The following is a 21811-nucleotide window of genomic DNA, read 5'->3' on the forward strand; positions in this document are numbered from 1 at the left end:
TCCCGTTCGCCTGCATCAACCGAGACTTTCCTAACTCCCGTCCCCCGTGTCTCCCATGGTAATAATAATAATAATAATAATTATGGTATTTGTTAAGTACTTACTATGTGCCGGGCACTGTACTAAGCGCTGGGGTAGATACAAGCAATCGGGTTGGACACAGTCCCTGCCCCATGTGGGGCTCACAGTCTCAATCCCCACTTTACAGATGAGGTAACTGAGGCACAGAGAAGTGAAGAGACTTTCCCACGGTCACACAGCAGACAAATAGCAGAGTACAGATTAGAACCCATTCCCTTTTGACTTCCAGGCCTATGCTCTATCCACTACACCATGCTGCCCCCTGCTCCCGATTCTGACCTGACTCCAGGATGCTGCCAGAGTCAAAACCCACTGAGGGCCCTTAGAAAGGCTATTGTGCCCACCCAGGCCCGCCCGTGGCCCCCCTCATGTCTGTCCCGGCCCAAGGGAAGAGCCCTGGTCTCTGGGCTCCCACGGAGAGGGGCAGTGGGGATGCAGCTCATGGCCCAGCCAAGACGGGTGTGCCCGCTGGGACTCCCAGTTGACAGAAGGGGAGCAGGCACTTTGGGGCTGGGGCATCTCCAGAGTGGGGTGGAGGGAGGGAGGGGGGGAAAGACAGCGGGGAGGGGCATCCTGGAAGCAACCTCCCCTCCCTCCTGCTAATTCCAGCTTCCCTGATTGACCCCAGCTGGGGGAGGGAGGACCAGGCTGCCCCAGGGCTCTAATTAGTGCTCACCCTCTATAAACCCCAGCAACGAGCTAGCTTGTCCCCTCCTGGTGGGTGGGCGCCGGAGCAGCCAGATTCCTTGGCTCCTGATCCGGTGGCTTGCTGCAGCCGTGGGCCCAGATGGCCGGACTCAACCCCTGGCCGGAAGGGCCGGTCTGGGGTGCACAGAGTGCCCACCTGCGCTGTGGCCTGGCTGAGTTCTGGGGGACTTTTGTGCTGATTGTAAGTTCAGGTGGGAAAACTGGGGGTGAGGGCAGGGGTGGGAGGGGTCCCTGCCTGCCTGTCAGCTTCATGCCCTCCCTCTTTCCGTCTTGGGGCTGAAGCTGTTGCCCTGGCTCCACCTGGTATCAATCAGACAATCAATTGATCAAAAAATGGTATTTTTATGGGCTTTTTCTGGGCAGAGCACTGTACTAAGCACTCGGGAGAGTACAGTGTAAACAGAGTTGCTAGACATGTTTCCTGCCCATAGAAACTAAAATAAGCACTTGGGAGAGTCAAACAGGAGCAAGATGTTTGCCCTCTGTCCTCACAGAGTTCATGTGCTAAAGGGGGAGAGACAGAAAAACAGACAAATGATGTGCAGGTAATGAAAACCCTGTGAGAGTTTAGGGCTGAAGTAGGATGAAACTGTTGAACCAGTGATTGCGTAAACAGATAGGTTATAGGTAAAAAGCAGATGGTGGCTTTTATTGAATGTTTACTGTGTGCAGAGCACTGTACTAAGCGCTTAAGTAGAGAGAACTCTACATGCTTCCGAGTGCTGAAGACAGGCTTGTAATTCACACATGCTAAGGTGAAGTGATTGGGGTGATGAGGATGGATCAGGGAAGGCCCCCTGGGGGATGTGGGTTTCTAGGAGACTTTAAGGGTGGAGTGAACTGGGGTCTGTCTGGGTGGGGGGCAGCGGAGGATCCGAGTGAAGGGTTGGAGCTGGGTTTGGGGGTTGATAACAACAGCCCAGGTGACCTCCCTTTGATAACTAAGCTTGCACCAGGTCGGGCTGCTCTCTGGGCTTTGAGGACCTGCTTCCCTGCCGGGCTGGACTGCTGTGGACTGAGGTCTTGAGCTTGCAGAGAGGGAAATAGGGCAGCGGGGTGTCCGGCATCTGTTTATTGTATTCTCCTAAGTGCTTAGTACAGTGCTCTGAACACAGTCAGTGCTCCACAAATACAATTGAATGAATCCAGGTCAGTGGGAGAAATCAGTCCACAAGGCTATAGGCTGTTTCCAGCACCCCTGGATCCACCCCCTGGCTAAAGAGCGGGGACCACCACCTGGGCCTGGATCCCTGACCCCTTGGCCCCCAGAAGGAATGTTTTGTGAGCTGGGGGGATGGGGAGAAGGATCCCGGTGGTGAACCCAGCCGGGGCTGGGGGCCGGTTACTCGGGTGGATGTGGAGACATTGGAGGGGGGGCTTAGATGGGGGAGGTGACCCCACATGGCGGTCACCACAGTCTTTCCCCGCTCTGTGTCCTCTCTCCCCTTCCCACCTTCCCATACACCTCCCCCGTCCCCCCGGCCAGCTGCTCGGCTGCGGCTGGGTGGCCCAGGCTGAGCTGCGAGGCTGGACTGGGGGTTTCCTTCGAGCCAGGGGACCCGGGGCTCAAGTGGAGCGGCGGCTCCTGGCCCACGTGAGACTTCTCGGCGCGGACAAGCCCCTCCGGTTCATGGTCTCTGCGGGAGCCTACATAGGCTCCGGAGCCTCAGGTAGATGGAGCCCAGGGCCTGGGGTGGGCACCACCAGGGGGAAGATGGGGGAGATGGGGATGGGCAAGCCTGGGGTGGGTGGAGACATGAGGAGGATAGTTAGGGAACCACTCACTCAGGGGAAACAAATACGTAGCCCTCCCTCGCCATCTCCACCTCCCGACGTGAGCTTTCCTTCCGGGCCCATCCCATCCCGTCCCGAAGGCACTCATCTGAACCCCGCCGTGTCCCTGGCCATGTGTTTCCTGCGGCGGCTGGACTGGAACCTCCTGCCCACTTTGTGCTTAGCCCAGCTGGCCGGGGCCTTCTGCGGCGCAGCCACCGTCTTCGTCTGGCACTACGGTGAGGGGCTTGCCCACGGGTCGGGGGCCACAGACCTGATTGGGGGGTGGGGAGAGGAGGGAAATGCAGGCAAAGCTGCTGGGTGTGGTGTGGGGGTCTTCACTCTGTGGGCTCCCCACCCCCAGACCAGCTCCTGAGGCCCTGGCCCCCACGCCAAGGAGAAATCCTGGGATCCGCAGCCTGGAACCATCCAGGGGACCAGCAGGACAACCTGACGGAGCACTTCTCTTTCAGACGGTCTCCAGGCCCTGAGCGCTGGTGCCTGGACAGTGGCGGGACCCAATGCCACAGCTGGGATCTTTGCTTCCTACCCCTCCGGGCAGCAGAGTTCACTCAGCTGCTTTGCTGACCAGGTGAGAGGCTGCGGAAGTCTCAGGCTCAGCCCACGGCCCACCTAGCCTGGGGCACTAAATAGGGGCATCGGGATCTGTGGAGGAACTTTGTACCGGTTGTCCATCTGGACATCCACCATCTTGCTTATAGATGGGGCAATCCAATCCTTCAATTCTCTCTTCTCTGATCAGTCATATTCATTGAGTGCTTACTGTATGCAGAGCACTGTACTTGGGAGAGTACAGTATAGCAGAGGTGGTAGAAATGTTCCCTGCCAACAACAAGCTACAGTCTAGGGGATGGGACAGACATTTAATATAAATTTTTGGGTCTGTAAGTGCTGTGTGGCTGAGGGTGTTATAGGAGGTTCTCATGGCTACAAAATTCTGAACTTGTTAAACAGTTATGTGCCCTGCGCTGTACTAAGCCCTGGGGTAGATACAAGGTAATCAAGTTGGACACAGTCTCTGTCTCACAGGAGGCTCACAGCCCAAATAAGGAAGTTGGATGGAATCTCTCCTTGACAAATGGTGGAACTGAGGTTAGAACACAGGTCCTCTGACCCCAGGCCTGTGCTCTTTTCTGTAGTCCAAGCTGCTTCCTGACGATAAGAGATGTAAACGGGGGCATGCTCGGAAGGAGGGTCCGGTTTCCAGGCGCAGTTTGTGTAGCCCTCGGGCAGGGGACTGGACAGCGTTATGGTTGGACTATTTCATGGCCCTATGTCTTGAGGATGCTTAGGCTGGAGGCAGTTAGCAGATCGCCTTGCCTGCTGGCCTCCTCTAGCATAATAATAATGTTGGTATTTGTTAAGCGCTTACTATGTGCCGAGCACTGTTCTAAGCGCTGGGGTAGACATAGGGGAATCAGGTTGTCCCACGTGGGGCTCACAGTCTTAATCCCCATTTTACAGATGAGGGAACTGAGGCACAGAGAAGTGAAGTGACTCGCCCACGGTCACACAGCCGACAAGTGGCAGAGCTGGGATTCGAACTCATGAGCCCTGACTCCAAAGCCCGTGCTCTTTCCACTGAGCCACGCTGCTTCTCCAGCAACAACAACAACTTCTCTCTAGCAACAACAGATGGTCAGCGCAGCTCAGCACAGCTCTGGCTACCCACCCTCGGGGGTCCTCACCTGGACAGGTGTCTTCCGTTCTGCGGTCCTCCCTTCCCCTCCTTTATTCTTTCTCTGACTTGTGCTCTAGGTGATGGCGTCGGCAGCTTTTCTCACCTGTGTCCTGGCCGTGCTGGGCGAGGGAGTCCCAGCCCCCCGCCACAAGCTGCAGCCCCCCGCCCAGCGGCTGGCCCTGTTCCTAGTAGGCTCGGCCTTGGGCTCGAGCTGTGGGTGCCCCATCAACCCCGCCGAGGACCTGGGCCCGCGGGCGTTCGCGGCAGTGGCCGGCTGGGGGCTGGAAGTCTTCAGGTGAGTGAGTCTCCTGCCCCAACCTGGGCCTCCGCGGCCCCGAAGCTCATGGCCCCGAGTGGTCTCGGCACAGACTCCGCCGGCCTGGACACCCAACGTGTCTGGGTCCAGAGCCTTAGGGATGCCATGTCCCCCAGCCGGGTCTCTAGCAGCTCGGGGCATCCTCGCTTGCAGATTATCCGGAGGTCGGCGTCCAAGTCCTGCCCCGTCCCGTGGGGGTGCCAGGCCGTGCCAGGACCGAGTTGCTAGCCTTGCCCACAGAGAGCAAAGGTCACCCCCACCTCTTTGGCAGCGTGCTGGAGGTGAACGACTTAACATCCGTGTCTAGATTCACCCAAGGTCACAGCCAGTAAGCGCTCGATAAATATCGTTGATTAAGCTATAGCAGGCCGTGGGGTCTCCTGATTCCCGGGCCTTTCTTTCTGTGAGTTGGACTAACTCTTGGTTTGGCCCTCTGTGCCAACAGGAGCTTGGTAGGCCCAGCCCCTGCAGATGTCATCTGGTGCCAGGCCCCGGCCCCATGGCCGGGGGGCGGGGACAACTGGCAGTGTCACTCATTTGTATTTATCGAGCGCTTGCCCACAAAGCACTGTAGTAGGTGCGTGGGAGAGTACAACACAATATAATAGACATATTCCTTGCCCACAATGATCTTAAAGTCCAGAGGGGGAGACATCCATTAATATAAATTTACGGATATGTACATAAGTATTGTGGGCCTAGGTGGGGAGTGACCAAAGGGAGTGAGTCAAGGTGACGCAGAAGGGAGTGGGAGAAAAGGGAAATGAGGGCTTAGTCAGGGAAGGCCTCTTGGAGGAGATGTGGCTTTAAATAAGGCTTTTAAGGTGGGCAGAGTAATTGTCTATCAGATATGAAGAAGGAGGGTATTCCAGACCAGAGGCGGGATGAGGGCAAGATAGAAGAGATCGAGGTCCAGTGAGCAGATTGGCATTAGAGGAGCAAAGTGTGCGGGCTGGGTTGTAATAGGAGAGGAGCATACTGGTTTGTTTATGTCAATGTCTGTCTCCTCCTCTAGACTATATAAGCTCATTGTGGGCAAGGAATATATGTTGTATGCTCCCAAGCACTTAGTTCAGTGCTCTGCACACAGTAAGCATTCATTTAATATGATTGGATGAATGGATGGTGTCCCCCCCCCCCCATGCCATTCACTCCCCAGCCTGGCAGCACCAGCCACGGGCTTAGCGGGGGCCCTTCCTGCCTAGGCTTGTGTGCCTGCTGACGAGGGGCTTTCCTCCCCTGGCTGCCAGCGAGGGGATTTAGCTTTCTATTGTCTTCCCTGTGGGGCCTGGCTTCTTAATGGCCAGCCGCTGCTGTGTTTTGTTTATCTCCCCGACCCCAAACCCCCATCCCAAAGCAGGCTGGCCCCTGGGCTGCTCTCCTATTTGAGGATGTGTGTGTTTTAAATTGCCCCCAGGCTACCTCTTTTTTTTTTTTTTTGGTCATCAGTCTAACTTCTTTTCGGGCCAGCGCCTGGGCGAACTGGGTCAGAACTGTCCCAGGCTGCATCCTGATAAAAATAATATTTTTGGTACTTGTTAGGTGCTTACTATGTGCCACACACTGTTCTAAGCACTGACGTGAATACCTTTTTAATCAGGTTAGACACCACACTCTACAGATGGGGGAACTGAGGCCCAGCGAAGTGACTTGCCCAAAGCCACATGGCAGAAAAGAGGCAGAGCCAGGATTAGAACCCAGGTCCTCCTGACTCCCAGGCTCAAGCTCTATTTACTAAGCCATGCTCCAACATGGTCTCAGGGTCTTCATCCCACTCCTCCCCACTCTAGTCCCCTCCTCCCCTCTCTTCCTCTTTCCCAATGTTTCCCCCATCCCCCTGCCTGGCCACAATTGGCAGTCCTGCATCTCTGCATGCCAGTCCGCTAATATAAAAGTCCCCACCACCTGCAGATGCCATGGGTTGGTCTGGCCCCCGTGGGAAACCTGGGTCACACAGAGCGTCGCCCCCATCCATTAAGGACTCTGGCCTGGGGTGGGTGGGGGGTGGGATGTGCATGTGTCTGTGTGGCTTTTTCCCTCCAGCCTCCCCTTCTCTGTCCTGCAGGGTTGGAAACCACTGGTGGTGGATCCCCGTCCTGGGGCCCCTGGTGGGCGCCCTGCTCGGGGCCTCCGTGTACCACCATGCCCTGGCCCTACCTGTTCTGCTCTCGGGGAGAAAGAAAACTGCGGCCTGACCAGCCTCTCTGCCCACCCTGCGGATCCTCGAGCACACGTGGCCCCGGCCGGGTGTCCAGGAACACACTCTGGCCATGGGGAGCCAACGCTGCGTCGACGGTTTTTATCCTCCCTGGCCTCCACCCGGTTTTAGCACCCATTGCTTCTGCCTGCCCTTGTGAGACACCCAGCAGAGGTTATGTGAATATTAAACTCATGCTTGGTTTGTACCGAAGACCTGCTCCCTTGCCTCTTTCAATTAGACATTCCCCTGAGGTAATTCTCTTAACGACCACGGTGTTAAAGCATTTCCTGGTGCTGAGGACTGGACTGAGTCAGACCAGACCCAGTCTCTGTCTCCCGGGTTGCTCCCAGTCTCAGAGGGAGGGAAAACAGGCATCTTATTCCAGTTGGAGAGAAAACTGAGGCCCAGAGAAGTTGAGTGACTTATCCAAGATCACCCAGCAGTCCAGGGGCAGAGTTGGGAATAGAACCTAATTCTCCCTACTCCCCATCTTGTGCTGTGTTGCCTCTTTTTCTGAAAATCTCCCTTTTAGGGGGAATCTGTTTTCACTCAGGGGCTTCCTGAAGTTTTGGTGACAGCATCTCTCCTCCGGGCATCCCTCCCGGATTAATTCCTAATCTTCCCCACTTTCTTTCCCCAAGTGCCACTCCATTATTTTGGTACATGAGTACCTACTGGGTGCAAAGCATTATACTAAGCGCTCGGTAGAGTCTAATACAACAGAATTGGTAGACACATTCCTTGCCCACAGTGAACTTATATTCTAAAAGGGGAATAGATCAACTACTTAAATTCTCACAGCCTCTTTGTAGCACCTGATGTACCTATGTTTAGACTTAACCATTTTTTCCTGTCTGTGATTTTTATGTCTGCCTCCCCCAAGATTCTAACCTCACCGAGGGCAGCAGCAATTATTTATACTAAGTGTTTTCTATTCAAAGGCTCAGTATAGAGTTCTGCCTATAAGAGAGATTTAATTGATATTATTGATGAGAGAGTTGGTGCTGGAAGTAGGACTAGAATGCCTGAGGCCCGGGCTAGGGCTCAGAGTCCATCACCTCCTCCGGGATCTGGTCTAGGCTGCAGCGTGGCAGGGAGGGGAACCTGGGGCAGGCCAGACAAAGTACACTCAGTAAGTAAGTCAGTCTGAGCAAGGGGGAGAGATTGCTAGCTGGGGCTCCAGTAACCTCTCGTTGTTCATTCAATTGTATTTGAGTGTTTACTGTGTGCAAAGCTCTGTCCTGAGCACTTGGGAGAGTACAATACAACAACAGACATATACCCTGCCCACAATGAGCTCATTTAAGCGCTTACTATGTACCAAGCGCTGTTCTAAGCTCTGGGGTAGATAGAAGCTAATCAAGCCGGACACAGTCCCTCGTGGGGTTCATGATCTTAATCTCCATTTTACAGATGAGGTGACTGAGGCACAGAGAAGTCAAGTGACTTGCCCAAAAAGACAGGTGGTGGAGTCAGGATTAGAATCAAGGTCCTCTGGCTCCCAATCCCCAGCCCTTGCCACTAAGTAGGTCCATATTAGCAGGGCTTTGAGGCTTCTCCCTCTTGTTGGGTGTGTGGGAAGAAAAGGAAATAGGGTTAAGTCACATTGATGGGGATGGAGGGTAGATTTGTTGGAATTTTCCCAGTTGAGCTGTTGAAAATGAGAATGGTTGCTGCAGGGTGGAATGCTGTCCTGGGGGCTTTTGGGGGGGGGGGGAGGATAGACTTCCCAGGGTCTGGTTCTTGCTTGAAGGTAGGGGAAATAAATTAATTGGGAGAGGATTGTCTACCTGACCTAGCGTACCACAATAAGTGCTCAATAAGTACCACCACGGACTGAATAATTCACACCGCCAAGATTCATTACAGCCTTGGGAGCCCCCATCAGCGTGGCTTAGTGGCAAGAACAGAGGTTTGGGAGTCATAAGTCATGGGTTCTAATCCCGCCTCTGCCACTTGTCAGCTGTGTGACTGTGGGCAAGTCACTTCACTTCTCTGGGCCTCAGTTTCCTCATCTGTGAAATGGGGATGAAGACTGTGAGCCCCACGTGGGACCACCTGATGCCCATCTCTCCCCCAGCGCTTCGAACAGTGCTCTGCACCTAGTGAGCGCTTAACCAATAAGCCCGTCAAACGGCAGGGCCCGTCTCTATCTGTTGCCGACTTGTTCATCCCAAGCGCTTAGTACAGTGCTCTGCACATAGTAAGCGCTCAATAAATACTATTGAATGAACCAATACCAACACGATTAGGACCTTGCATGACCCTCGGCGCTTCGAACAGTGCTCTGCACCTAAGTAAGCGCTTAACCAATACCAACATGATTAGGCCCTTGCATGTCCCCCCGGCGCTTACAACAGCGCCTGGCACATAGTAAGCGTTTAAGGGCTGCTCTCATGACTACTACGATGAGGCTGGTCCTCTTAGGGGGCCTCGCCCCGCCCCGCGGGGGGGGAGGGATGACGTCACCCTCCCTCTGATTGGCTGGGGCGGCCGGCGGGGGGCGGAAGTGACCCGGAAGAGAATGGCGTCGGCCTAGGCGGGGTCACGGGGGCCGCGGGCCTGGGCCTGCGGGCGACGGGGGGCCGGTCCTGCCCGGGCGGCGGCAGGAGCGGGAGGAGGAAGAAGAGGAGGAAGAAGAAGAGGAGGAGGAAGAGCCGTCACCATGAGCTTCCTGCTGGACTCCGGCATCATGGTCACCTCCCAGGTGACCCCCAGCCCCCCTCCCCTCCTCCAGCCGACCTCTCTGCACCCACCCCGGGAGGCTCGTGGCTTCCCGTCCCGCCGCAGCCACTTCAGTAGTATTGATTGAGCGCTTCCTAGGGGCAGAGCACTGCACCAAGCATTGTTCGTTCGATAGTATTGATTGAGCGCTTCCTAGGTGCAGAGCACTGCCTAATCACTGTTCATTCGATAGTATTGATTGAGCGCTTCTTAGGTGCAGAGCACTGCCTAATCACTGTTCATTCGATAGTATTGATTGAGCGCTTCTTAGGTGCAGAGCACTGCACTAAGCACTGTTCGTTCGATAGTATTGATTGAGCGCATCCTAGGTGCAGAGCGCTGCACTAAGCACTGTTCATTCGATAGTATTGATTGAGCGCTTCTTAGGTGCAGAGCACTGCACCAAGCACTGTTCGTTCGATAGTATTGATTGAGCGCTTCCTAGGTGCAGAGCACTGCCTAATCACTGTTCATTCGATAGTATTGATTGAGCGCTTCTTAGGTGCAGAGCACTGCACTAAGCACTGTTCGTTCGATAGTATTGATTGAGCGCTTCCTAGGTGCAGAGCACGGGACTAAGCACTGTTCATTTAATAGTATTGATTGAGCGCTTCCTAGGGGCAGAGCACTGCACTAAGCACTGTTCGATAGTATTGATTGAGTGCTTCCTAGGTGCAGAGCACGGGACTAAGCACTGTTCATTTAATAGTATTGATTGAGCGCTTCTTAGGTGCAGAGCACTGCACCAAGCACTGTTCATTTAATAGTATTGATTGAGCGCATCCTAGGTGCAGAGCACTGCACTAAGCACTGTTCGTTCGATAGTATTGATTGAGCGCATCCTAGGTGCAGAGCGCTGCACTAAGCACTGTTCGTTCGATAGTATTGATTGAGCGCGTCCTAGGTGCAGAGCACGGGACTAAGCACTGTGCATGCGTTCATTCGATCGTACTGATTGAGCGCTTCCTAGGTGCAGAGCACTGGACTAAGCCCTGCTCATGCATTCATTCGATAGTATTGATTGAGCACTTCCTAGGTGCAGTGCACTGGACTAAGCGCTTGGAATGGACAATTGGGCAACAGATAGAGACCATCCTCGCCCAATGACGGGCTCACGGTCTAATCGGGGGAGACAGACAACTTTGGGCAAGTCACTTTACCTCCCTGGGCCTCAGTGACCCCATCTGTCAAATGGGGATGAAGACTGGGAGCCCCCCCGGGGAACCACCTGATCACCTTGTATCCACCCCAGTCATTAGAACAGTAATAATATTAATGTTGGTATTTGTTAAGACCTTACTATGTGCAAAGCGCTGTTCTAAGCGCTGGGGGGATACAAGGTGATCAGGTCGTCCCACTTGGGGCTCACAGTCTTCATCCCCATTTGACAGATGAGGTAACTGAGGCCCAGTGAAGTGACTTGCAACAGTGCTTGGCCCATAGTAAGCACTTAACAAATACTATCATTATTATTATTATTACCCGCTGCTCCCGTTCTTTGGCCTACTAAGTGGCATTTGTTAAGGGTTTCCTCTGTGTCGGGCACTGTATTAAGCCCTGGGATAGGTAGAGCATGGCTGAGTGGAAAGAGCCCGGGCTTGGGAGTCAGAGGTCATGGGTTTGAATGCCGGCTTTGCCACTTGTCAGCTGTGTGACTGTGGGCAAGTCACTTCACTTCTATGGGCCTCAGTTCCCTCATCTGTAAAATGGGGATGAAGACGGTGAGCCTCATGCGGGACAACCTGATTACCCTGTATCTACCCCAGCGCTTAGAACAGTGCTCTGCACATAGTAAGCGCTTAAATACCAACGTTATTATTATTATTATACAGGTTGGGCCTGGTCCCTGTCCCCCATGGGGCTCTGCCACTTGTCAGCTGGGAGACCTTGGGCAAGTCACTTAACTTCTCTGTGCCTCAGTGACCTCATCTGTAAAATGGGGATGGAGACTGGGAGCTCCACGTGGGATAACCAGATGCCCTTGTATCTACCCCAGCGCTTAGAACAGTGCTTAACAAATACCAACATTACATTTTTTCCCCCCGTTTAGACTGTGAGCCCGTTATTGGGCAGGGATTGCTTCTGTCTGTTGCCCAATTGTACACTCCAAGCGCTTAGTACGGTGCTCTGCACGTAGTAAGAGCTCGATAAATACTATTGAATGAACAGTCTTCACCCCCATTTTATGGATGAGGTGAATGAGGCTCAAAGGCAACTGACGTGCCCGAGGTCACACAGCAGATGAGCGGTAGAGGTGGGATTCGAACACAGGTCCTCAGGCTCCCAGGCCCGTCCTCTTCCCACTGGGCCACGCCGCCTCCAGGGTGCCCAGACCCTGTCCCCGCACCTGTCCCGGGGGGGGGGGGGGGTGCGACTTCCACCTGGGCCTGAAGTCTCATCCTCCGTGGCGTGGCGGTGGGATCTCTGTCCTCCTTTCAGTGTATCAGTCAGTGGTATCTATCGAGTGCTTACTGTGTGCAGAACACTACACTAAGCACTTGGGCAAGTACATTGTAACAGAGCGGTAGGTGCGATCCCCGACCTCAAGAAGCTTACGGTCCACAGTGAGAGACTGACTTAAAATAAATTGCAGATAAGGGAAATAGTAGAATACAAAGATATTTGCATAAATGCTAGGGAGTTGTGGTGGGGATCGAGTGTGGGAAGCAGCGTGGCTTAGTGGAAAGAGCCTGGGCTTCGGAGTCAGAGGTCATGGGTTCGACTCCCGGCTCTGCCACTTGTCAGCTGTGTGACTGTGGGCAAGTCACTTGACTTCTCTGTGCCTCAGTTACCTCATCTGTAAAATGGGGATTAACTGTGAGCCTCACGTGGGACGACCTGATTACCCTGTGTCTCCCCCAGCGCTTAGAACAGTGCTCGGCACATAGTAAGCGCTTAAAAAATACCAACATTATTACACAGCTCAATGCTTAGGTGCTGGTGACAGGAGGGCAGATGGGGAAAGACAGAAACCGGAGCCCGGAGAAATTAAATGACCCTCCCAAGGTCACCCAGCCGGCAAGTGATGGAGCTTGGATTGGAACGCAGGCCCTCTGAATCCTGGACCCGTGTTCTTTCCACTAGGCCACACTGCTTCTTGATTCCTGTCACATCCCTAGTTTTCAGATGGGGAAACTGAGGTCCAGAAATGTGCAGTGACTAACTCAGAGTCACCCAGCAGGTCAGACGTAGAGCTGGGGCTAGAACCTGGGTCTCCTGACTCCCAGCCCAAGGTCCTTTCCGCTAGGCAACACTACCTCTGGGAACATTTTGCTGGATTTCAACCTATGAGTTCTTTCGACTCGGGCCGCTGTCGTAGATTTCTGCCTCTGCTGCCTCTGCTCAGTCCTGACTCAACGGCCGCGAGGTCCGGTGCCATTTTCCCCGCCCGCCACCGCACCTCCGGGGTCAAAATCCAACCGGTGCTGTTCACCCCGAGCGGTGCCTCCTTCTTCGCCCTCCACCATTTGGTTTCGCAGGCTGCCGAGGTTGGCGGCATCTCAGGCCTAAAGGGTAGAGCCCCTCTGTGGGGGGAAGAGGGGGGCTCTCTGTTGGGAATCCTTTCCAGGAGGGAGAAGCAGCGGGGTTTAGTGGGGGCAGAAGGACCTAGGTTCTAATCCCAGTCCCGCCACTTGTCTGCTCTGTGACCTTGGGAAAGTCACTTTGCTTCTCTGGGCCTCAGTTTCGTCAGTTGCTACGTGGGGATTAAGACCGTGCGGGAGAGGGACTGTGTCCAACCCAATTTGCTTGTATCCACCCTTAGTACGGTGTTTAGCACATCGTAAGTGTTTAACGAATGCCACAATTAGTATTATTATTATCCTCCGCCCACCCCCGTCCGACCCTGCTGTGGCTCAGATGCTCTTTTCGAACTCCAGTTCTTGCTCTCGCGGACTTTCTCGACTTCCCCCTTCAGTACTACGTCGTGGACACCAACGGCCCTTCCCGGGCGCCGGCCGTGGGCCGGATGCCATGCCGGGTGTCTGTCGTGGACTGAGCTCCGAGCCGGGCACCTGGAGGGGGTGACGGGAAGCGGGGAGCAGGGGACGGGTGTCGGGGGGATGGCGTCAGTGCACCAGGGAGTGGGGGGACCACCACCAGTGATCCTTCACGGACGGGGCTGCAGCTCCAGTTCCCTGAGTCCTTGCATCCTGCCCACTGCGACCCAGCAGAGAGAGAGCCTCTTTGCTCAGGGCCCTCTGCTTGCAGGGTTTCCTCAGTCAGTCAAATCAGTGGTATTTATGGAGCGCCTACAGAGTGCAGACCGCTGTACTAAGCACTTGGGAAAGTACAATGTGATCGATGCCCACAAGGAGCTTAGAGTGTGCGGGGGAGACGGACATGAAAATCAGTTATGGAGAGGGGAAATGGTAGCGTATAAGGATATTTACACACGTGTGTGGGGCTGGGGTGAATATCCTAGCGTTCTCTGGGAAGATAGGTCTTCTCCTTGGGGACGTTGGATCTTTCCGAGGCTCCGGTCGGTCGCGGAGCTCCCTGTGGAGCGGACGGTCCGCCCTCCAGCCCACCACTCCCCCAGGAACGACACGGCCCGGGGCTGGACCACGTCCCCTCCCCTCGCCAGCGGACCCCAGCCCGAGTTTCTCCGAGCACTGACGGGCTCTTCTCTCCTCCAGGTGCTTTTCTTTGGGTTCGGCTGGCTCTTCTTCATGCGCCAGCTGTTCAAGAACTATGAGGTGAGGGGGGAGACCGTGCCATCGTCCCCTGAGCGCGGGAGGTGGGAGCACCTCCGCCCCCATCCCTCACTGGTGTCCCACCTGTTGCGTGCATTGCCTGGGCGTCGGCTGTGGGAGGTCGGGGGGTGGCCCGGCACCGACGGCCAGGTCAGGCCTCCATCTCGGCCAGTGAGATCGGCGGGACCCCGGCCTCTGCTTGACGTCCCCCCCTTGGCTCGGGCAGGTCCGCCAGTATGTGGTTCAGGTGGTCTTCTCCGTGACCTTCGCCTTCTCCTGCACGATGTTTGAACTCATCATCTTTGAAATCCTGGGAGTGCTGAACAGCAGGTGGGACGCTGGGCTGGCCGGGAATGGTTTGGGGGGACTGAACCTCACCACAGAGAAAGAGTTGCCTTGACCTGTGGGCCACAGAAGGCGACAGCGGAGGGGGGGGATAAGAAATGGAGTCCTGGCCCCAGCTAGCAAATCAATTAGATAGTCAACAAAGGATATAGAGAAGCAGCGTGGAAAGAGCCCGGGCTTGGGAATCAGAGGTCGTGGTTTGAACCCAGGCTCTGCCACTTGTCAGCTGGATGACTGTGAGCAGTCACTTAACTTCTCTGTGCCTCAGTTACCTCATCTGTAAAATGGGGATTAAGACTATGAGCCCCACGTGGGGCTTGTATCTCCCTCAGTGCTTAGAACAGTGCTTGGCACATGGTAAGCGCTTCACAGATATCATCATTGTAAGTATTATTATCTAGTTCATCATCAGGGTTTGCTCTCTCTGGGCCAAGCCCTGTCCTCAGCACTGGGGTCACTACAGGATGTCACATCCCTATCCCCTATGGGATGCAATCTGAAAGGGAGGGAGAGCGGGGTTCTACTCCCCATTTTGCAGAGGAGGAAACTGAGGCTCAAAGAGATTAAATGACTTGTGCAAGATTACCAAGCAGGCAAGAGGCAGAGCAAGCACCAGGGCCTCCTGACTCCCGGAAGGCTCTTTCCACTAGGCCGCACGGCCTCCAGTCTCTTCTCATCCCGCTGTTGGGGCCGGCCCTTGGGTGACAGCAGTGGCGGGCCCCTGGTATTTTAAAACCCCAAAGGCACGGACCAGCCCGCGGCGGCCCAAACGGAGCCGATTCGGGCTTCCCCGGCCCCGGGGACCGCCGCTCCCATTCCGGGTGGGGTTCCGGCCAGGACCGGGGCCGTGGTGGGACCCAGGGGCGAGCCCGTCCGACGGCCCTTTCAGCTCCCGCTATTTTCACTGGAAACTGAACCTGTGTGTGATCCTGCTGATCCTCGTCTTCATGGTGCCTTTCTACATCGGCTACTTCATCGTGAGCAACATCCGGCTGTGTGAGTGGGCCGGGGGGGGAGGAGACGGGGCAAGGGGAGGGGGGCCGCTCTGGGAACTGTCTTCCCTGGCCGAGCGTCTCCCTCCCGGGAGCCCGGGGGACCTTCTGGGCTCCGGACGCCCGAGGAAAGGCCGAGGCCGGTTTGGCGGGGAGGAGGGCGCTGACGTGAGTTTCTCCCTCTCCTCAGTGCACCGTCAGCGACTGCTCTTCTCTTGGGGGCTGTGGCTCACCTTCATGTATTTCTTCTGGAAGCTGGGAGACCCGTTCCCCATCCTCAGCCCCAAGCATGGTGAGCGTTTGCCACTTGGGAGGGCCTCGTCCCCCCTGCTCCCCCTTCCCTCCTCCCCTGCCTCTCCGTGCTCCCTACCCTTCCTCTGCCGCCTCTCCGTGCTCCCCTTCTCTCCTCTCTTGTCTCGCCGCCGGTACCTCTTCCGCTGCTTCACTGTGCTCCCCTTTCCTCCTCTGCCCGCTCTCCGTGCTCCCCTTCTCTGCTGCACCGCCTGCTTGTCCCGGGGGCTCATCTTGCTCCATCCTGGCAGGGATCCTGTCCATCGAGCAGCTCATCAGCCGGGTGGGCGTGATCGGGGTGACGCTCATGGCTCTGCTCTCGGGCTTCGGCGCTGTCAACTGCCCCTACACCTACATGTCCTACTTCCTCAGGTAAGTAGAGCCGGCCCTCCTCCTCCCCTCCCACCGCTGCCCCAGCCCTTTGGCCTCCTCCCCTCCCCTTCAAGTCCTCCAGTGTCCCAGCCCTTTCCCACTTGGTTTGTTGGAGGGAGTGAACGAATCAGCCAAGACCCCCGCTTCCCACCACAGTCCCGGGGAGGCTGGGGGAGCCCCCCCCCGGAAAACGCCATCTCACCGGAGCCCGACTCATGCGGTCTCTGGCTGCTTAGCCTAAGATCGCTGGTCGGTGACTCCTCAAAAGCAGGAGTTGAAACGCGTATCCGAGGGCAGCCTGAGAGGCTTCTAGTGCGGCCTCCCATCCCGCTCTCTTCCTCCTGCTCCCTTTCCCCAGCCTCGTTCGTAGGCCCCCGCCGAACTGGCCCCCTAGGCCAGCGGGGCACACGTGAGAGCTGACCAGAGTCCCAGGCTGCCGGGTCGTCTTCCAGGGGTCCTGCCAGGAAGCTCTGCGAGCCACGATAATCAGCCCCAGAGCCAGGGTCATCAGGCATCCCATTAACCCACCAGAGGTATCTTTTAAGTGCCTGGTGGGTGCTCGGCACTGTACTAAGCACTTGGGAGAAGACAGCAGCAACAGGACAGACGTTCCCTGCTCTCGGGGCGCTTCTCCTCCGATGGGTTCAGGCCAGCTAGGGCCAGGTAGCATTCCCATCACCCGCTGACATTACCAGCTCCTCTGAATGGCAGATGACTTTCCTCCGTCATCTTTTGTCTCCCTTAAACGAAGGCTCCCCTGTTTCCTTCCCGGGCCCCTGTCAGTCGAGCCTCTGTCGGCCAGATCGGCTCGGCCGGAGCCTCGAATCACGTTCCCACGTGGCTCGGAGCTGCCTGGGGTGTGGGATTCCCCGTCCCCCATCTCCCATCCCCCTCACCGGTCGCCCCTGAGTCTGGGCTCCCCCACGTGCCGCAGGAATGTGACGGATGCAGACATCCTAGCCCTAGAGCGGCGCCTGCTCCAGACCCTGGACATGATCATCAGCAAAAAGAAAAGGTGAGCGACTTGGGCCTCCTTCCCCTAACCCAGCCATTTCCCCCCTCCCCCCGCCGGCGGTCCACTCTCCCCGCCACCTTCCTCAGTTGGGCGCAGAGAGGGGCCGGGGCCTCTCCCGCAGACTCCCCCGCACTCCCTTTCCCCACCTCCTTGGAACATGCAGGGCAAACCTCCCCGGTCTCTGCCCGGGACTTAGTACTCAGTGCCAGCCTGCTGGAACCGTGCAGTAATGGAGGGAGTTGGTGTAGTGAGGCGGGCACATCCTGGGACCTTGGGGAGAAAAGGCCAAGTCAGTCAGTCATACTTTTTGAGAGCTTACTGTGTGCAGAGCATTGTTCTAAGCACCTGGGAGAGGGAAATATAACAATAAACAGACACATTCCCTGCCCACAACTAGCTTGCAGTCTAAAGAGCCAAGATGAGAGTTGGCCTTGGGGAAATAGAGGCAGGGGAGAGGGGAACTGTACCAGGAAGGGGAGAAGGGTTGGCGGGAGAGGGAGGAGCAGGGCCCAGAGCCGGTTTTCCGGACCGGGGAGGCTCGAGCGGGTGTGAAGGGGCCGCCTGCCACAGCTAGTGGCGGGAGGAGACCAAACTCAGCTTCTGAGTCACGGCTGAGCCCCCTTTCAAGTGGAAAAATCAGAATTTGGGCATTTCCTGTGCATCACTGTTTGGGGCTCCGCGGTGTCCCAGCAAAGGTCTGAGGGGGCGAAGGAAAGACTGGCTAAGCCGGGCTCCCGTTCTCCCCACCTCCACAGAGGAGTTTCCTCCTTTCCCGGGGAGAACACGCGACGTGCAGGGGCCCACGGGGGCGGGGCCTCCTCCTTTGCTCGGGACGTGAGAGAGCGGGTTTCTTCCGGCCCCGGGTCCTTCCAGCTGTGGGCCTCCTCGGGGGGCCGTAGCTATTCTCCGGGAGCGGAGTGTGGCTGCTTCCTGCCCCTGCTGCCCCATCGTCCCCCCCACCCCTCACCAGGCACCGCTTTTTGTATTCTTTCAGGCTAAGCCCACTGGAGGTGGCAGTGGAGCAGGAGGGTGGAGTTAACACCCCTCCCAAAGTGCCTAAGTGGGAGAATTGGGCTCACTGTTATCTTCGGGAATAATAGACATGCCAGGAAATGAGGCCTAGCCCACAGCCGACTGTCCACAACGTGGATTATCCACGCGGGCACGGGGCCGGTCTCTCGGTCCCCACCCCGGTTCCCAGCCTTCCCCGGGCCGGGAAGCCTCCGGGCCCGGTCCGTCTCCGCCCCCTGAGCAGCTGGCGGCGGTGGAGTTTTCCCAGGGTGTCTGCCCCTGCCTCGGCAGAGCGGGGCGGAGTGGGGTGCAGCCGGCCCGGGCCGTACGGGGGCTGTGGCCGCTCTCTCCAGGATGGCGGCGGCCCGGCGGACCATGTTCCAGAAGGGGGAGGAGCAGAGCAGGCCCACGGGGTTCTGGGGGATGATAAGGAGCGTCACGGCCTCCTCTCCGGGAAGTGAGAGTATCCTTTGTCGTGCATTGCCCCCAGAAGCAGACCAGGAGAGCGGGTCCTTGGGCCCGCCGGAGTGGAGGAGGTGGGGAGGGGCCCTCTGAGGGGCATGAGGATGAGGGCAGGGAGCTCTCGGCACCACTGCGCTGGGTCAGGATGGTGTGGATTGCTGGGGCGGGGAACGGTTAAGAGAAACGGGGGGAGATGGATCTGCCACCTACAGCTGCGGGAGCATCAGGATGGGGATCGGGGAGCCCCCTAATCTCGTTAACATCCCGGACCCCAGTTGCCGAATCTCCAGGGTCTCAGCTGTCACGGGGAGCACTCTGAGAAGAGGGAAGGTGTGGGGGATCCAGCTGTGGGGGTGCCCACCGGGCCTGGTTTGGGGGGGGGGGTCCCCCAGCGCTATTTCTTGGGGCCTCCAGACCTTAACCACCCGGGCACCAGATCTCAGTCTGGTCCAGCAGGAAGTGGATGCGCTGGAGGAGCTGAGCAGACAGTTGTTCTTGGAGACAGCCGACCTGTACGCCACCAAGGTCGGGACCCCGGAGCGGGGCGGGGGAGGGAGAGTAGCAGGTGGTGGAGGGCCGGGAGCGGGACCCGGGATAGGTGGGTGGGTGGGCTGGAAAGTTGAGAACAGCTAGGGTGGTTTGGCTGGGGGCAAGAATAGCTTTTCTTTCTCCAGGAGAGAATCGAGTACTCCAAAACCTTCAAAGGAAAGTACTTTAACTTCCTGGGCTACTTTTTCTCCATTTACTGCGTCTGGAAGATTTTCATGGTGAGGCTGCCGTCCGCGGCGGGCAGGGGGCTGAGCCCGTTGGACGTCTGATGGCGGGTGGCGGATCGGGGGGGTGGGGCGGCTGCGCTTCGTCTCGGTGAGGGCGCTCTACCCTGTTCCGAGTACGGCTCTGAGCCTCCCTCTGCCCCGCTCTCCCCAGCTGCGAGCCGGAGGCAACGCCGCAGAGCCCGTGTGCCTGCTGCCCTCACTGTGAAGTGAGCGCTGCGGCCTTGTCTCCGAGCAGTGCCCGAGTTACCGCCCCGATGCCTCGGCCCTCCCATTTCCGCCCTGAGGGTGTAGGGGGGCACCCAATAGTAGGGAGACGGTGGTCTCTTGGGCATCCCTACAGGCCACCATAAACATCGTGTTTGACCGCGTGGGGAAGACCGATCCCGTCACAAGAGGCATCGAGATCACAGTCAATTACCTGGGAATCCAGTTCGATGTAAGTCCAGCGGTGCTTCTTCCTCCTCCTCCCTCTTCCCAGTGGTGCTCCCTTCTCCTCTCCTCCCTCTCCCCGGTGATGCTTCCTTGTCCTCTCCCCTCCTTCTTCTCCCCGATGATGTTTCCTCCTCCCCCTTCTCCTCCTTCCTCTCCACTCCTTCTTTTTCTTCTCATGGTGCTCCACTCCCACCCTCCCCCTCCCAGGACGGTCAGAACCCTGGTCCCCTTTGGCCGGGCGGGAGGAAACCGGTACCGCACCGCACTCCAGTTGTGCCTTCCGTGCGACTTTTCCCCAGGCCCGGCTTTCCCGTTTCGATAGTCGGGGAGACCGGGAAGTGGGGGGACGGGGAGGTGCCCTGGCGGGGAGTGCACACCTTCCCCCCGGTACTTGTTGCAGGTGAAATTCTGGTCCCAGCACATTTCCTTCATCCTGGTTGGCATCATCATCGTCACATCCATCCGAGGGCTACTGATCACGCTCACCAAGGTGCCGCGGTCGACCCGGCCGCCGGAGGCGGGGCCCCGGGGGGTGGGGGGGTCCCGAGGTGGAGGGGGCCCCTCTGGAAGTCGGGTGATGGCGGCGGGCGGGCTTAGGTGGAATTCCCCCCAGCTGCCCGAAGGACTGAGCTACGAGGCCTGTTCTTACTTCCCCCCTGCTGCCACCTTGCTGCTTTGACTCAGGGATTTCCTGTCAGGTGGCGTTGCCGGGGGCAGTACCAGCCTGCCGCCAGCTGCTCCCGGGCACGTCGTGCTCAAAGCTCCCCGAGACCACACGGGGAAAAATAACTGCCTTTCGGGTTGTGTCGTTGCTTTCCCGTCCCTTCCCCCGGAGCCTCTCCCCCGAATCCATCCTCCGCTCTTCAGCAGGGGCCCAGGTTCCGGCCGCCCGTCTTGGCCCAGCTGGGAAATGCTTCCCTGGTCCCCTGTGCTGCAGGAGGAGGGCTAGACCGGGGCTAGACTGGGGCTGGACTGGGCCAGACTGGGGCCTGTCTGGGGCCTGACTAGTCTCGTGGTTACATCCCTCCTCTCTCCAGTTCTTCTACGCCATCTCCAGCAGCAAATCCTCTAATGTCATCGTCCTGCTGTTGGCCCAGATCATGGTGAGTGCGGGAGCCGCCCGGGGACGGGGCGGGGAGGCCGTGGCCCGGCGGGGCTTCGAGGGGAGCTGGGGAACGAGACCCCGCCGCAGCTCGCGGCCTCCGGAGGGGCCCGGGGCGGCTCGGTCCCACCTCCGACGCCCCCCCCGGGTCCCGCGGCAGGGCATGTACTTCGTATCCTCGGTGCTCCTGATCCGCATGAGCATGCCGCCCGCCTACCGCACCATCATCACCCAAGTCCTGGGAGAGCTGCAGTTCAACTTCTATCACCGCTGGTTCGACGTCATCTTCCTGGTCAGTGCCCTGTCCAGCATCCTCTTCCTCTACCTGGCCCACAAGCAGGCGCCCGAGAAGCACATGGCGCCCTAAACCCAGCCTGCCCCGCGGGCTGACCCGGGGGCTGGCTTCCCGGACAGTGGGGACGGTTTCTGGAGAGGGCTCCCGCCACCCGGGGTGGGGGCGGAGGGGCAGCGGGCCTCGCCAGGTGGGCCGGGAGGCCTAGGTGAGGCCGGCCCCCTGACCGAGCCGGGACGGGAGGCCCGGGTCGGCTGCCGCCGTCCCCGTCGGATTGCGCGGCTCCGGCTGTACCCACACGATTGCGTAGCCGGGGCGGGGCCCGCGCGACGGGGCGGCCGCCGCGGAGCTGCTTGACTCTGTGGCTGTCGCAGGGCCCGTCGTGTGATTGTGCGACCGTGGTAGGGCCCGTGGAAATGTGCAACCGCCGCACAGCTGTGCGATTGTGTGGCCGTGGGGTGTCGGGGAAGACCGCCCCAGAGCCGTATTAAACATCACGGGTTTGGTGACTGCCCCTCGGCGG

At 57.7% G+C, this 21811-nt stretch overlaps 2 protein-coding genes across 3 annotated transcripts; both read left to right on the plus strand.

The window, feature by feature from the left end:
* Positions 1-799: 799 nt before the first annotated feature.
* On the plus strand, positions 800-6990 carry LOC100091878 (aquaporin-9-like). Of its 2 annotated transcripts, XM_029081261.2 has the most exons (6): positions 801-970; positions 2276-2459; positions 2664-2801; positions 3036-3154; positions 4342-4559; positions 6646-6990. In XM_029081261.2, the coding sequence occupies exons 1-6, from the start codon at positions 869-871 to the stop codon at positions 6773-6775; spliced, it is 891 nt and encodes a 296-aa protein (XP_028937094.1). In that variant the 5' UTR covers positions 801-868; the 3' UTR covers positions 6776-6990. The 2 variants fall into 2 exon arrangements, with proteins under 2 accessions (XP_028937095.1, XP_028937094.1); XM_029081262.2 differs by lacking the exon at positions 2664-2801 and having other exon boundaries at positions 800-970.
* A 2349-nt stretch (positions 6991-9339) lies between these two features.
* Positions 9340-21802, plus strand: GPR89B (G protein-coupled receptor 89B). Its single transcript, XM_001513355.4, has 14 exons — positions 9340-9487; positions 14142-14201; positions 14425-14528; positions 15433-15539; positions 15726-15827; positions 16078-16198; positions 17133-17213; positions 18578-18687; positions 19123-19211; positions 19361-19453; positions 19803-19898; positions 20295-20384; positions 20932-20997; positions 21157-21802. Exons 1-14 carry the CDS (start codon positions 9446-9448, stop codon positions 21361-21363), a joined length of 1368 nt encoding a protein of 455 aa, XP_001513405.2. The 5' UTR covers positions 9340-9445; the 3' UTR covers positions 21364-21802.
* Positions 21803-21811: the final 9 nt, after the last annotated feature.

This window comes from Ornithorhynchus anatinus, chromosome 16 (genome assembly GCF_004115215.2).
Source record: "Ornithorhynchus anatinus isolate Pmale09 chromosome 16, mOrnAna1.pri.v4, whole genome shotgun sequence".
Classification (NCBI taxonomy): Eukaryota; Metazoa; Chordata; class Mammalia; order Monotremata; family Ornithorhynchidae; genus Ornithorhynchus; species Ornithorhynchus anatinus.